At 35.7% G+C, this 17513-nt stretch overlaps 1 protein-coding gene across 6 annotated transcripts in view; it reads right to left on the reverse strand.

The window, feature by feature from the left end:
- PCLO (piccolo presynaptic cytomatrix protein) overlaps window positions 1–17513 on the reverse strand; it is a 419978-nt gene that overhangs the window by 51330 nt on the left and 351135 nt on the right. For 3 of the 6 annotated variants that reach the window (XM_045494642.1, XM_045494638.1, XM_045494636.1), the window contains 2 exons: window positions 16264–16446; window positions 1109–1250 (listed from right to left, as the gene is read on the reverse strand). In XM_045494642.1, the coding sequence (XP_045350598.1) occupies window positions 1109–1250; window positions 16264–16446 (325 nt within the window). The remainder of the gene's footprint in view (window positions 1–1108; window positions 1251–16263; window positions 16447–17513) is intronic. The other 3 variants (XM_045494640.1, XM_045494637.1, XM_045494641.1) reach the window with 3 other exon arrangements.

Genomic DNA, 17513 nt, shown 5'->3' on the forward strand with positions numbered 1-17513 from the left:
TGGTCTCTGTTGCAACTGTACTCAAGTCGGCCTCTACAGCGCAGAAGAAGTACCGGGCAACACGTAAGCGAATGGGTGTGGCTTCCAATAAAACTTTATTTGTGGACGCTGAAAGTTCAATTCGTATAATTGTCATGTGTCACAAAGTGCTATTCTTCTTCTCCTTCTCCTTTTTTCTAAACATTTAAAACTGCAAAGTTTTAGTTCACAGGCCTTACAAAACTAAGTGGCAGGCTAGATTCACCGGGACCTAGATCCTGGAGATGTGTGACCCAAAGACGTTCTTGAGAACCCAGAAAACTAGTTGTCGGGGAGGAGAAGGAAAGGACTGAGGTTGAGATTTTGATATTGAAACAGATATAACCTACATATGTGTCTTAGATACTGCTAATCTTTGCCACCTCCATGACTAAACCCAGGGTAACGCGTTCTGAACACAACCTGTTTTCATTTTGCATTCGGTTATAGTATCATCTTCTTGAGTCTTCACCTGTTACAAATGAACTTTAATCCAAGATCACCTACTGGGGACCTATGTATTGCTTGATATTTGTTCTAGAAAATAGGAAAACGCTTCAAAATCTTCCATTTTAACTGTGGTAAGATTTATCATTGAAGAGTCTATATGAGGAACCCAATAGTTTACCTATTTCAAACATGATATATGAGCTTTTAAAATATGTTTAAATCTGCTTTGGTTCAAAGTCAATTAATCTAAGTTTATCTCAAATACCACTAACGTTTGTGTTTGGTCATTGTGTGATTAAAGCCTCAAGCCACTAGTAGGGCTGGACTTAATTTAGTTATTATTTTAGCAGGTTTTTTTGTTTTGTTTTTGTTTTTGTTTTTACTGAGTACAGATTGTACTTATTAAACAGTCCCGGAAGTGACCAGCATTCATCCTTGGAATTGACTAAATGAATCCAACCTTTCCTGAACAGTCTCTTTTCTACGTAGGCACACACAGCTGAAGTGTTTCAGGGACAGTGACTCAGAACTGGATAATTATCTACTTATTTCCCGTGAAGTGTTAAGAAAAGCTTACTCATGATGCTGTTAACTTTGTAGTGGGGGAAAAAAAAAGCAAGAAAGCATAAAACCCACTTACATCCTTGGAATAGGAAATAGATTAGTCTCCCCTGCAGTGCCGCTGCTTCCTTCACTGTCCACGCTGTACCCGCTGCCAAAGCTGCTGCCCGAGGAGCCGGTAGACACGGAGCTTTCTGCGGGGCGGTGATTGGTAGGCTTTGCTGCATGGTGTGGGAAGAGTCAACACCACAGTCAATCCATGAAACTCCCAGCGATCTCCAAATGCACAACTCTACGTTTTCTTCATTGACATGGATAACGACACAGCTCTAGCAAGAACTCCACACTTCTTCACCTGCCTTTCAATTTCTTTCCCTTAACCAATAACGTGCTGTGGTAACACTAAGTACTTGCATATTTTCATTGGAGATAAAGAAAAAAAAAAGCCCCTCGATGATGTCTAGACTTAAACCATCAGATGTTTCGAATGAGTTACATAGTAACTGTACCATGACTGTTATTATTGTTTCTACTTGTGGCTTATTTGTACAGTATTGCAATAATGACAAACAAATAAGAATTTTGACTATTTCATGGAGAAAGGAGTTTAGAAAGACTTGGGTTGATAGAAATAGCAGGGTAAGGGAAAATTGCTTAATTATTTTCCAGATTAACCAATAATCTGTCTTTCTCCTGAGAAGTAAAGATGCAGAGTAGAACAGATGATTTCAAGAAGAGGTTGGAGAATTCTGTGCTTGTTTCTGTGTATCTCTAACAACTGTCTCTAGCGGGGTTGTAGATTTGAAGACCTTTGTTTTCCCTTCGGCATTTCTTCATTTATGATTGGGACTTGTTTCAAAAACTCCTTGCGTTTGATCTTGTGGATACAGGAATCCTTATTCCCACAGAACCATTCTAATTTTGTGTTGTATAATGCAGTGGGAGCTTAGTACCAAGACTGTTAGTGGAGTTCTAGATTAGAGGAGATTTGGGGGGGAAATTTTGATGCAAATAATAAATAAATAAACAGAAGAGAAGGCAAGTGGTTCCTCTTTTATGGAGAGAAGATTTTCTAGGCAAATTTTAAAAATTATTATGTCTCCTGCCACATGGTCAGAATATAAGAGCATGAGCTTTGATCATTCGGATGGGATTTGGAATCCTAGCTCATTCTGGAGTAAACTTAAAAGGTCTCAGCTTTTGCATTGGATAATAATGGGTCAGTAATGCATATCTCGACTCATAAGATTGTGACCATGAGGAGTGAAATGAAGCAGGACTTCAGTTACTTTCTCTCCCTCATCTTGTGATTTTATTTGTCATACCCCCAAACTCTTCCTCAGGGTTTTCCTATCAATTGCTGCTCCCTAATGTCTTCGAGTATACCTAGTCCCTGACAATGACTTTGCCTTGATTCACGTTCTAAGGTAGAACAATACTTAGAGTCTTTTTCTTCCATAAATACATCCCCGTTCAATCAGGAGTTTCTTAAGCAGTTGGATAGATCCACACTACTGAGTGAATTGTGGATACTCATGTAATGATTCTCAGATACCTACATTTTTATTAAAGAGATGTATACAAACACAGTGACTCTCAACTGGTGGGATTTTAGTCAAACCAATATATCCAAATGAAGTGAAAAATATAGACATTGTGAGGGAAACCTCTCGAAGACAGGAAATACACCATCAAGGTAACCAGGAACAAGTCTTACAAAGGTTCTCCCCAATCGCCACCACTTCTTCCATTTTGGGACAACAGATTCTCTAAAGCCATCAGAAGTTGTTATAATATATATTCCAGTGATAGCACTTTCTCAGAATGAGGAAATAAGGAAGAAATACTTGTCAATAATATATCAGGCATCTATAAATTGGGAATAGGTATTTAGAAAAAGTCTTGAATATTGTTAAATAGCCAGTCACCAATGAATTAATAGTACCCAATAGAAGCAGATTTGAGGAAACAGAATGATAGTTATAATGCTTGATATTTTCTTCAACTTATGTAGAAGAAACCCAGATGGTGCATTTAGTGTGAACCTAGAACTTTTTAAAAGGGTAACAAAAAATATAAAGGATATAGGACTATGATATAAAATTATGAACTTTTGTAAAGTAAATTAAACTGTATAGTCAACCACATGATGAGTCAGATTAGTCAACTGGTTGTAAACAAAGGAAAGCTGCCATACTTTTTGACTAGCATTATATAATCCAGTCGAGGCTATTATTAATATTTTTTTTTAGTGTGATATTGAATGAAACACTTTAATTTCAACAACTGGAAAATCTCTATATACTATTTCCAAAACAAACCTTAATTAATATGCACTAATTTTTAAATCCATTTATTTTTACTAGATTAAAACAATTTTCAACCAAGAGCAATCTCACAATGTACCAAAATAGCTATTATAGCAAGACTGTCTTATTTACATTTCAAAATATTCAATCTTTTCTTTGTGAGCTTTGATTTTACCTGATGCAATTTCTAGTTCTATTCCTCTTCTGGGAAATTTGAGATGTGTACAGAATGTGAAACAACAAAATAAGAAGAAAGGAACAAGGCTAGAAATAAATTTAAGGAAAGAGTTTTTCATCTTGTCTAGGTGAATAGAAATCTCACTTGGAAAGCCTGTGCAAGTGCTGTAGATTTACATGCAAACAAATAATATTTTATAAGAAATATAAAAAGAAAGAAAACCAAATGTAGAGAACATATACATATATTGGAATAAGTCTAAGTCTACCGAACATATTTGCAAAACACAATTATGCATAAGTTTGAGTCTAAAAACATTTCGGGCAGTTAGGCATTAGGTGAATAATTTAATGAAATCGAGATGTTTGGCATTACCTTAACAACACACCTGGTGCTTTTATTCTTAACCTGGTAGGTAAGTGTAGGGTACAGAGAGTCTGACATTTGGTAGTTTCTAAAAATGAACTCAATGAAAAATGTAGAAGAGATCTCTGCTTTATACTGGGCTCTATCTACAGAGCATAAATTGCAGTCAACCATACAGAAATGCAGACGTTTTGATCAACGGGTACTAAGAATCCAAGTATTTTAATAGTTCCTTATCGGATGCTTGAAAACAGTGAGTATATTTACTGATTTCTTTCTCTCAAAACAGTCTCCAAATAAAAATATATCAATTCTGTTACACTGAGCTAAACCTGCATTACCTGAAACATTTTGATGAATAAAGTGCTTTTACGATTTAATATCAGAGGCTAGAGCTTCTGTGATTTCAAGAAATCTCATGATTTTAGTCACATTCTTTAGTTGGCCTCTCAAAGTCCTTTATCATCTGCTTCTTTCCTAATGTATCTCCCATCGTTCTCCTTTGTATGCTTTTCCTGGAAGCCCACTTAGACCACACACTCTGGCTCCCTTTGGTTTGAATTTTTTTTTTTTCCTCCTGAGCTGTAGCTGGGCCCTTTCTCTTTGTTTGTTATGCTTTTCTCTGCCCGTCACTTTCTCATACCTAAATTATACTTGTCAGCAAAGGCCCAGCTCAGATTGCAGCTGCTCCATATATTTTCCTCATCTTCCCAACCAGAAGCGAACTCTTCTATATCCATACTCACAAAGCACAAGACCACAGGTCTGTTATTGGCAATTACCACTTTCTATCTTTGGCTGTATTTGTTACTTTCAGGATGTTGGAGGCCGAGCCTGTGTTTTGTCCATGGTAGCCTTCTTAAAAGCTTATCCTGGAACTATGCTGAGGCAACATTTAATGAAAGAATGAAAAAATTAATAATTCTTTCCCTTAACTACATAACAACCATCTGAATGATTTAGTAGATATTTTACTTTTTATCCAGCTGTGTGCTCTATGCAAATCATAAATCTCTTATGAACCGCACCGCTTGATGTGGGAGGATTTTTTCCTTCATGTTTTGTCAAGGAAATTTTGGGCAATGCAATTTTTTTTGTAGCTTTAAAAACAGAGATGCAAATTAATCTATCGTGCTGTATATAGAAAAACACAATCACTCAACTAGATGTTTGTTTCCCCAATCCTTCCAAAAGTGGCTTCATTGAAAGAAATATTTAATGATAAGATTCTAAACACGGGAGCACGTAGTTTGGTGAATTTCAAAGAAAGAGTTCATAACAGAACACGGCTATTTTATCAATGTATTTAGAGTGGGAACCACCAGAGGGTGTTATCACAGACATTAGTACTTGGGCTGGTTCTACTAAATCTCGATGTACAGACAGCTGGAGAATTCTGGTTTCTATTTAAATATAAATATATTTTAAACCAATGCCATTTTTAAATAATATTTTAGAATATGAAAACAAATATGACTTTCCATAGTTTTATGATTTCAAAATGAACAATATGAAAACATTCTACCTTTGCTTTCTTCTTCTCTTTTAATCAGCGTGTCAGAGAGCATGGACCTATTATGCTTGACTATATTATGTGCCTGTGTCTTACACATGAGAGATGTTTATTTTACAGAGGAACTGAGATTTATTTAATAATAAAATGGATATCTGGAGCCTACATTTTTGTGTCTACTGTCTTTTTAAACTCCAAATTTCACTATCAAGTACCAACAAGGAGAAAGAATGTACCACATAAACAGATGATGGAATAAGCCCACCCCTGTGAGAAGGTTCCCGTACCCTAGAGGAATAAATCCTAGAGTTTTAAATCATTTCTGCTATTCAGTTATTGAGGGGGCATTTCAACTAAACATATTTTATCTTCTGTGAGGCAGTTCAATCTGTTTTAAATTATTTTTTGACCTCTTCATTTTCTTCAGATGCTAGATGGTTAGACATCATTTTGTTTTATTACTCCACTGTGGCTAACCTTAATTAAACCTGGTAGTGTTTTTTTGACTGCACATCTGTCTTCAATTAGTTTGCTCGGTTGGTCCCCCCCCACCCCCCAACTATACCTAAAAATGCAGAACTATCACTGTACCTACCACACGATGGCAGCACTGCGCTCACAATCCGTGGATCAGAATTGTAGCCTTGACTTTATATAATTGTGGACCCAAGGAAATTAAAAAGCTGGTAAGGACTCTAGAGATAGCCCCCTCCAGAACCATCATTGCGCCTTTAGAAAACCTAAGCCCTGAAAAGATTGATTTGTTCCACGTCACACACTAATTAATGAGAGAAAGAGAGTAAAAACTAAAAAGGGCTAATCCACTTTTCTATCATATTCAATTGTCTCAGGCTGAGATTGTGAGCTCTCTGCCTACCTCAGGGTCAGTGCTTGGGATGCAGTAGATGGCCTTGCTGCCTGTGATGTTCTGTCACTGGTTTTATGTCCTTGGTCCAACTCACAGTTATATCCAAATATTTTAGGAATCATTTCTAATGGTAGTCTAGAATTTCCCAAATTACTTGGTTGACACAGTATTAATATTATCTTCATAGATATAGTCTATAGGATGTGTGGAGTTAAGAGAACACAGTCAATAGTTATTTTGTTTTTTCCCGCAGTTTAATGACGGAACTGACGTATTTAGAGTGCATATAGTGCACTTTTGCTAGCTTTACCTTGGCGGGACATTACTTTGGTGACCTTTTCTACTCTCTCCCCACTGCCTATCTTTTGCTCTATTTCTCTATTATTATTGCTGTTGTTTTTCTGATTGTTATTTTTACTAATGAGATTTTGCAGTTTTATCTCATTCGTTGCTTTGCTTTGCATGTGAACCTGAAAAGGTCAGGTTTTAAGTTCATTGTTACCAGCATTATTTGTTAGGTTTTCCCTTGAATTAGGTCCAGTCACATTTTTTATGTTCCCTCTGACAGATTAGGAGTATTAAGATGACATGTGGCAGCGTACAAGGAGTTTAGAAATTTAATATTTTTAATGTTACCTCAGTATATTCATTATCTGATTTGGAAAAATTCTAAAGAACCCAGCCCCCACCCCAAATGGGATAGGTAGTTTCAATGCAGCTATTTGTAGGAGCTTCCACATATATCCAAGTTACAAGTTCTTACAAACGAAAGTGCTGAAAATGGATAACTCAGACTTCTATGGGTCATTTCTTTAAAATGACAGATTACTGATATATAACAAACCATGAAAAATGGAATGTTTTCCTTAAAAAAAAAATCACAGTCTGTCCCTTAAGATAGTCCATATTCACTTAGTATCTTCTTTCAGAGAGGAAGGATATGCGATGCCTCTTATCTACTGTGTCCCAGGAAAGATAGTAAAGCTTAGTCATGTTTGCCCTCTTCCTTCTCCACCCATATTGGCCTTATGACTGGATTTCCAAGACATTTCAATATAATCAATTCAGTCTGTTTTTAGCTAATGCTATCAGTAATTTGCAGGTGTTTTCCATACTTACTAATCATTCATTCTCTAGCATTAATAGGATTAATGATTACTTCTGGAAACAGAAGTATAGTATGTAACTTCAATATAACAGGTGTTTGGAAATGAGAGTAGAGCTCAGCTAATAACATCATAGGATTTTTTTTCTTACATAAATATATGTGATGGCTTAGTATGCTATAGCTTTTGTATTTTTGCTAGAATGTTGCCTTTTAAGTGTGTCTTCCTTTTATAAGGTTTTTGGTTCAGAACTAGTTTTAGAAGAAATAAAATATTTAACTGTTTAATATTTAAAATAAATACATTAAATTAACATCAACTTTTTAATATTTAAAATAAGTACAATTTAAGTGGGGACCAAAATATCTTAGTAAATAATGGAAAAATGTTCAATCAAGATATCATAAATGAAAATTTTAAAAATTACTTGACCTGTAATAAATTTAGGCTATAATTCTAGCTGTGTCCGTAGAGATGGAACCGACAAAGAAATTATTAAGTACCAAGTTTTGGTTTTGCGCTAAAATATGCTAACATAATTGTTATGTTTTTTGTCTTTAAAAAATCATATTTGGAAAGGAGAATTATATTTGGGAAAGATTCAAGATCTGAATTAAGTTCTCAAGAGCAACTCTTAATTTTTCAATATCCATTTAATTCTGCTTTGAAACGCCAATATTCTCTCTCTCACAGTTGGCTTGCAAAACATGCAGGATTGTTTGAGTGGAAAGTAATTGAAAAATAATTAGTTTTGAAAATGTTCTTACATAATCCTCAAATTGATAACTTAGATCATGAATACTTAGATAACAAGAATATCATCTTTATATGGAATCCAAATAGTTTGATTTATATAAAACTTTTGCCTAAAGCAGTCTGATTTATATGACTAACGTTACAACAAACAAACACTATTGTTTTGTATATCATTCAAATGTAGTCAATAAGCCATAGAATAAAGAGGAGTTTGGAGAATTATTTGATCAATGCATATCTAGTCCTATGGGAACTAACCTCTCTAGTTAATTTCATTACCTTCTCTCTACCTTCTCCAAATAGATCATTTTCAAATACTTTCTTTCCTCCCTACAGTTAGCTATATCCCAGCAGAATGTAAAGATTATTAGTGAGAATGAGGGCCAGGACAAATAAAAATGTAATTAATTATAGTTCCAGATGTTTCTAAATATAAGGATGTTTGGTTGAATATAAACTTAAGTCAATGACTATGCATTTTTTTCTTTTTCAATCTCATTTGAGCCAAACTCATGCTTTTTTCATTCTTCATAATTCTTCCGAGATATCTAGTTGGTTATTCAATAAATATTACTAGGAATGGGGTATTTCCTGGGATAGTTATTTTCATCTGTTTTGTTCACTGTAGTATCACTAACACTTTGGAGAGGTTCTGGAACATAACATTCATTTAAAAAAATATATATGAGTGTGCATAAATGATGTAATATATATATAACTCAATTAATATTTTCTACAAATGAAAAATATTTTCAGAATTCTTTTTTAACTTTAATTATTTAAAAACACATTAAATCCTTGAAAATTAAGAATCAAGAAATAGGTTAAGAGATAAAGAACTCAATTTTTTTCTCAAATTTGTGTCAAATTTGAATCAAAATTGATAATCTTCAGTTTTTCTGACACCAACAAAATTAATTTGAACTATATAAGACCAGTAATATAGATGATACAAAAGAAGATAAAAGGAAACAATTTATAAACAATTGTTCCAATAAACTTTTTGTTTGAGATAAGGATGCAAATAAAATTTAATCTACCTGTGTAATACTCCCTCTGACTCTAACTTAGGTTAGCAACAGCTTGATTAAAGGCAACTTACCAGCAAATTTTGAAAGTAGGAAGTAACAAATATGGATATACATTCATAATTTAACCGAAATCAAGCTCAATAAAATAGTGTAAATATAAAATGAAAAATTGTCATATGTTAATCTTAATTATAAATTAACATAAGTGACAAAGGAAAGAAGGGATTCTGAAGTATAAGAGATATAAAGCATAGAAAATTCAGAGACAAATATGATAATTCTCTTTTAGAAGAAAACTCCAGTCACCCACTATCTTTGGCTCCTGGAAAAATTATGATTCTGCATAGGGATAGATCAGTGGCTCTTAAACGTTTTGATCCCAAGAGTGCTTTTACATTCTTAAAAAATATTTAAGTTCTCAAAGAACTTCATTTTATGTGAATTATATCTATCAATATTTATCATATTCAAAATAAAGAAAACTTTAAAAGAAACAGTAGACAGGCACATATTCTATTAGCCTTCAAAACCATGATGTCGTCATACCTCATGTAAATGCAGGAAAACCCCACAGTTACATGAGAAAGAATGAGAGGGAAAAAGACAAATAACATTTAATATTCTTGTATTTGACCTTGTAACCCCCTGAAAGTGCCCCTAGGACACACATGGCGAAATCACTGGTCTAGATCTGCCATAAGAAACATGAAGTACAAACCATGAAAACGAGAAGAACCCAATTAGCATCAGCTATTTTTGACAGTCATCTTAAACCACTATGCACATGGCAATTATTCTACGGTAACTTTCACTTTTTATTTTATGCTTCTACTGAGAAATACCAAGCCTTTAGGAGAGTGAGCCTTTCCTAAGAAGATTTATTCTTTTTATCCTCTCTAGCTTTGGAACTTGTTCAATCCAGAACTTCACAACTGTACAGAGTAGGAATGAATTAAAAACTATAGCTATCAAAAAATGATGCTTGTCTGTTACATTTTTGTCTAAAAAGAAACCTTTATGGTATGCAGAGACCTACAATAAAAATGATATTTTGCAGGCATAAAATTATGCACATTCTTCCAAAAAACGTTTTCTCTAAATGAAGTCTTTAATTTTCTGGTACGTCGATAGTTGGATGAAGCCAAAAGAATGATTCAATAGCTATTTACTTTATGAAATGTCCTCAGTAGTGAGAATGCCCTACAACAAACTAAAAGTATGTAATAGATACATAGAGAAAAAAAGTTTCAAATATATATATATATATATATATATATATATATATATATACCCACTTTTTATACCTCTTTGTATAGATTCCAAATTCATTTTATATAAAGAGTTGGATAAAATTATAATGTGACCTATAGAACTTCAAATAATGTGGTTTTGAGTTTGAAATACGTACATGAGGAAAAGTGGATTTTGTTCCTGTGCTCTTTCAAGAATAAATATAGCAGAGGGGCTCAGTCGGTTCAGCATCCGACTTTGGCTCAGGTCATAATCTCATGATTTGCGAGCTCAAGCCAGCATCAGGCTCTCTGCTGTCAGCACAGAGCTGGCTTTGGATCCTCTGTTCCCCTCTCTATTGGCCCCTACCCTGTCTTCTCTCTCTCTCTGAAATAAACATTAAAAAAAAAAAAAAGAATAAATATGGCAGAAATTATAACCCAATGTTTTTCTTATGTTTTTTTTAAAAAGGGTCCTGTGCTCCTGACTTTACTAAGTATTTTCTTCTTAAACATTTATGTTTTTGTTTGATTTGTAATATCAATATTTTGATGAGATACTGTTCAAGTTACTAATTTAATTAATTTTTATCCTTCAGTATCTTTACAGAAATCTTTGCCTTTCAGTATCTTAAAATACACCGAGGTATAAAGCTATGGTTATCTACATTAATCCTATTCACATATCTAAACGACTCAACACCCCAATCAAAATTCTGCATTTCTGATACAGTATGTTTTCATTTAAAATCAGTAAGTATTTCTTTTGGCTCCTCAAGGATTAATTGTATATTTACATATTCAACACAGCAATGAAATAAAAAGAAAAGAGGGTATTTCGAGAGTCTGGCTCAGTACACATTCCTTTCATCCTATCCCATTCACTAATTCCACCCCCCCACTTCCCAATTATCTTGCACAATGGAGAATGGGTGAAAGATCATGGTTTTAGATAATGTAATACATGCAGATGAAAAGTGGAAAAAACCAAGTAATTCATGGATAGGTATCTGGATTTAGGCAAGACTGTCACGTAGCCAGATGGTGCTTTGGCATTCCTCTGCCTCTCCTTAGGTGGCATTTCCCGTGGTTCCATGATCCCTCCTACCCAGGTGATAACACCCCCAGCCCCATGCTCATATTGTACCCTCTGTCCAAGGTCCCGCACTGTGTCCCCATCAGCCTTCTCATGCTTCATGCTTCTCATTTCTTTCCTCCATCAGCATTTACTTGCCTGTCTCATTTCCTCAGGGTCCTGCTCCCTGGTGGTAATTTGATAAATTAACTTTTTGAAAATAATTTCTTCAAGCCTAAGTAGTTTGCATTTAAAAAATTAAGTTTAACTTTGTTAAAGATGTGTCATAAGTAGCATTTAAGGGACTGTGGCATGTTACAATTAGATCATGTATTATTAGTCACATCCAATTATATAGGCCCAGAGCTATATCATTTGACTAAGGTGCAGCAGTACTGAAATTAAGTTTGATACCTAGATGGGCCATTTGGTCTTGGAATTCATGGCAGATGAAATGGACATATAAATCCCCAGTGTGAACCAGACATGTGGATGGCTCAGCGCAGACCCATAGCAATTACTGGAAAAGAACAAAAGTACCCAGTGATGGTAGATCAGCAGATTCATCTTTGTGAATAAATATCCATAACCAAGAGACCGTGTCTCATGGTCAGGGCTATACATTTACTCTCTGTGACTTTGCATGTATAGCAGAGAGATTTCTGGCAATAAATGTCAAATAACTACTGAAAGAGTTGAAAATGCATCATCAATCATTCTATGAAAATCTGGCATCTCTTAAATAAAACAAAACTTTAGAAGAGCATTTCGATCTTTACAGACAACAAGGAAAACCCTCACCCCCAGAGAAATAAGCACAGAACTTTGAAAGCTGAAATTATACAATTTGATCCCCTCAGATTTTGTTGGATGTTTGCTGTGTTCACATCATTACAGTTTCAATTTTGTTTCCATTGTAAACTACCCAAAGTTGTATTTCAGCTTTTTTACATGAACACATTGAAATGAGGAATGCAAATCTGTTTTTATTAACCTCTTACATACGTGAATGAAGACTTCACTTCCCAATGAACTCACTTTGATTTCTCTTCTGATTTCTCCTTGACTTCTTTTTGGACCCTGTCCTTCCCAGAAACAGAGAATGCTAAATTCTTTCTGACCAAAAGGAACCATCAACCTCCAGTCAGAAGAGAATGGGACACTGATTAGCTACCACCTTCTGTAACCAACAATCCCTTCTACTCCCAGTGCCCACCCAGCTTCCCAGCCCAGCCACCCCCTGCCACTTGCCCAAGAGAGCACCTCCCACAGAGTGATGACTTAGAAAGAGTTCACCACGGCAACGTGCAGATATGAAACTCTTCTTTGACAGCTGCTGAAAGTGAGCCTGACTGAAAGCGGAGTTTCCAGCAGTGAGGTCTGTGGAAGTAGGTTTCAGGCTATTCTCCTAGAACTCGGCCACACTTACGAATGCTTAATCTTAATTCCCTTGCACAATTTACTCCATGGTTCATCTGCTTCCCTAACCTCTCCAACCCATTCCAGTGGCCCTTAACTCATTGCCCGGGGTGGAGGGACATTTCTCCTCAGCCTGTAGTACTGGTTCTAAAGTTACAACTCACCTAAAATCTTAGTGGCAAGCAAAAATAGCTCAGAAATTTCAAAATGCACTTAAAATGTGATATATTTGGGGTCAACTAAGTTCATGTTTAAGGTTTAAGGAATGCTTCCATTTGTTTTAGTTTGAGCATGGTTTAGAGAAAACTGTTTTCTAAAACTCTGCTCTTTGGTTGCTCCCACCTTCTGAAATGGCACAGTTTGTGTTCAGCCAAACCAACTGGCTTGGAAAAAAAAAACATTTGCAGGGATTTCTAAACACAAAAGAGTTGTTTAGGCATCAGGATTATCTGGCGCAATCTGTCTAATCTTTCCCTTCAGGTTTCCCAGCGTGCACCTAAACCCCGGAGGGAGAAAGTTCTCTCTGGCTCACTCCATAATTCTTTCTTGACCCATATTTTATGCTACTCCAAGCAAAAATCTGCTGAGAGGCTCACAAAATATACATACACATATATATATATATATATATATATATATATATATATATATATACACATACACATACACACACATATATTTGAACGGCTCTTTAGGGACGATTTTGTCACCCTTGATAGAAACGATTACAGATGTACACAGAGCCTTACAGACTCTGCTTATTGCCACACTGGGCTTATGCATGACAGGGTTTTATTTCCTTGTTTGTGGCAGCTTTACTCTCAGCCTTCAGAAAAGAGGGTCATGTAGGTACAGGACGTCTAAATTGTACTCTGCCATCATTTCTAGCAAACTCTAATCGTTTGTAAGAAGTGGAACAATAAATAACATATATGTAAATGACAATTGTTTTTATTGAAAGAAGAGTTTGATTTCAAAGGAGACAAAGTATTAAAAAAGCAAAGGTTTAGGCCTCGTAGCAAGGGTCAGGTTGCCAATTCTAGGAATTTCTGGGTGTGTATTCTACCCGTGATCCTAGCCATCTCTCTGATTGCTCACTCAGAAGAAAGGGATAAGGTTATCTTCAGTGAAGACCTCATCTACTAGGTGTGATCAAACGAGAAGATGGCTGACAACATACTTGGTATAATGTGAAGAACTATTCAAATGAAGGGCAGGATTATCAGAAAGCAGATGGGACTATATGGACTCCATTGTGAGGTTTGAAATGGAAGGCTTTTATCTGAACACTTAAAATTAATAATACTTATGTATGCGGTTAGAGAATAGGAACTCGTTGGCTCTTCGTACGTTTACATCTCAGACCAGTTTTTCTAAGCTTTCAACTAATGGCACAGCATTTTATGTAATTTGATCCGATAGCATGTTTACCACTAGTTGTTTGGCAAAATGCATGGCTGAATTATATTATTGGTGCATTTACGGTAGCAGGGAAATAATTATGTTTCACAAAATAGACACTTTCTTTATCGTCTGCTAATACAAAATTAAACAAGAAATGTTCACCACGGCATGTTATCTTGATTATTTCAGTACAGAATGACTTCAGTATTCAGTCACGGCACCTTAAATGTATATGAATATCTGTTACAGCATTATTCAAATAAAGGGAACTAAAAGCATTTTGCTATAGATTTTAACCATATCTAGAAAAAACTCAGACAAAATATTCTATAGCAATACTTATATCATGATCATTAAAAATAGAGTGTGAAATAAGGGAAGCATTTGACTACTGTGACCTTTATCATTATGGACTATTTGAAGTAAGAAAATGAGTAACATTAAGAAATCCACTGAACTTATCTGATGGAAGAAAAAGTCACAGGTGGGATTTTAAGTACTTTTGGAAAGTACTGGTAAGCTAAGTAGAAAAGGGTAACCGTGCAGAGGTGATAATCACCAGGCTAATTTAGAAAACATCACTATGTTTTATGCCACAGGTACTTTCCACTGTCCCGAAATATCTGATTCATTGGAACAAGAACCTATTATAAATTTTGGTTTTCAGAGAATAAAGAGAAATGCAATAGGAAAGTATAAGGCTTGATTTTAATTTGGTGACAAGTAGAGAATCATAAAATCAAGTACTTTAGGGCTAGAAGGGACATAACGGGGCACTAGTATCCTATTAAAAAAAACCCTTCATTTTATCAATGTTTTTGAACTAAATTCAAAGACAATTTTATAATCACCCTCATTTGATTTTTGTCACTTTCAGTAGCACTCTTTCTTGGGAAAAACTGCAGGAATGCTGGGGTCAAGTTAGGGATGGATGCAAACTTGCTTTCCTTTCTGAATACAGCTATGGAATCAAGTTTACATACACCCACCCCCCCAGAGCGAGGGCTCATGGGATTTGTCTTCCTCCAAACAGAAACCTGGGAAGACCGCAGAGTAGATCAGATGTTCGAGCAAGACATAGCAGACATGAGCAGCCCAGCCCCTATCACTTACTCACATGTTTATGTACGCTTGATGCTTATTTGGCAGTAATTTTCCATCTAGCTAATAATGTTTCAGACATAAAACTTTGTTCTGCTCCCCACATGGTCTATCATTAGAGATCTCACTAGCAATGGAACAAGAACTATAAATACTCTATCGCAAGGAATCAAATGAGAAAGCAAAAACTGACACACTCATTTTAAGCTGCATCATATAACAATGGCTCAGAACCCAGTAGTTTATGAATGAAATAAAGATACTTTATTTATTACACAGGCACTTGGATATTCACATGCCCAACACATCTGATACACTTAACAACTATGGAAACATGAGTGGAAAATCTCTGTTTGTAGGATCAAGAGAGAACTTTCACCATGTAAAGGTGAATTAGTGCATTAACAATTTTTCCCTTACTTTCCTCTAAGAATTTCCAAAATCCACTGAATGTTTAAAAAGTTACACTTGAAATAATATGCAACAGACACTGATCTACATTCCAACTGGTATGCTAGTTCGAATTTTGAGCAGTTTAAACTTTTATCACAATGCAACATATTTATAGTCATGCTTGAACAGATTAGGTTAGTAGCATGCATTCCATTCTGCAATATGAATATTGTTAATCTATTTCCCAACAGAAGTCAAAAGATGCCCAGTGCATAGAAAAATACAAATCACCGTAGTCAATATATCATGGGACTGATTTTGGGACTTACACAGCGACGAGGAAGTCCTGAAATGCCATGCCCACAAAAGCACATTAAAAAGGGGATAAACATATTTTATCAGACAATGTCTAAAAATTAAAAGAGGAAGGCTTTAAATTTGGGGGATGTTCTCGCTGTGTGCTTTGAATAGCGCCTTTCTGCTCACCTCCTTCTGGCTTGACTGGTCCATCAGACATCACCTTCCTGAGGGCTAGCTGGCTTTGGTCTTGGTTGCCATTGGCTGGTGGAGGCAGATTATCAGACTGAGTTCTTTGAATGGGGAGGATTCCTGCTATGCTGTGTCTGTGCTGCTTCCTGGCATGATTAGACTGACCGCTTTTATGTGCTGCTGTGGCAGTGTGGGTGAAATGGAAACCCAGAGTATGTATCCTCAGATGGAACCAGCTTAAATGTTACTCATGCAAACAGAAGTGAACTTTTGCTCTCTTTAAATAAGGTGGGTTTTCAAATGCCAAAATGACACCACATGCATAGCACTAAAGGGGTTAAAACTGGCTGTTTCTTTGGAAATGAAGACTTTGGGACGTGGGGATAACATCAGTCTATGTCCATTGTCTGGCTGATGTCTCTTGGAAGGAACAGTGCACCTCCATTTGTAAAATCTCTGTTCTTACTAAGTTTTGAAATATCAGTTGACTACATTTTCATAAATTAAATGAAAATACAGCAGTTAAGATGGGTGGATTGTTATTCTTTAATTGATATGTTGACTGTCCTAGGATCCCCAATGGTTAGGAAAAAAGTAACCAATAAATTCGCTGTTATCATACGCAAAGTGTGATCCAACGAAATGGACCCCAGTGTGTTCCTTAAGGAGGTCACACTGCCTCATCACATATGTTTATACATATATTAATATTGTGTAATTTTTTGGAAATATGAGACATGATTTTCTTCACAGATTTTTTTTTTTTTTTGTTCAAACGATTAGCAAGTATCCCACATGGAAAGCTACAATACTTCACGTGCATAATTCATTAAGGTATTTAAGCTTTAAGTGCCTTTTCCCCCTCCAGGTTCGAGAATTTGCCTGCTGGTGGTATTACTCTTCTGCCCCCAATTTTGGAATGTTTTCAGAGAATCTCACTTCCAATCTGCTCTAACTGCTTGGGTGTGTGCTTTTTTGGTGTAATGCCTGGAAAACTGGCAGTCACGTGTGCTTATAATTCCTGTACTCGAAAGGATATCTAAAGTGCACACACAAAGGACACACAACATTGCGTTGTCTGCAAACATCACGGACACAGCTACCAAGTACTATGAGCCAGGTTGGATGGATGGTGGAGACAAAGGGGAAACAGCCAGTTTTATTGCGGTCCACGTCAATAAATAAAAGAAAAAAAAATTTAAATAAGAGAGAGAGCATATATATGTATCGGTACTGTCCTTACACAG

This window comes from Leopardus geoffroyi, chromosome A2, assembly GCF_018350155.1.
Source record: "Leopardus geoffroyi isolate Oge1 chromosome A2, O.geoffroyi_Oge1_pat1.0, whole genome shotgun sequence".
Lineage (NCBI taxonomy): Eukaryota > Metazoa > Chordata > Mammalia > Carnivora > Felidae > Leopardus > Leopardus geoffroyi.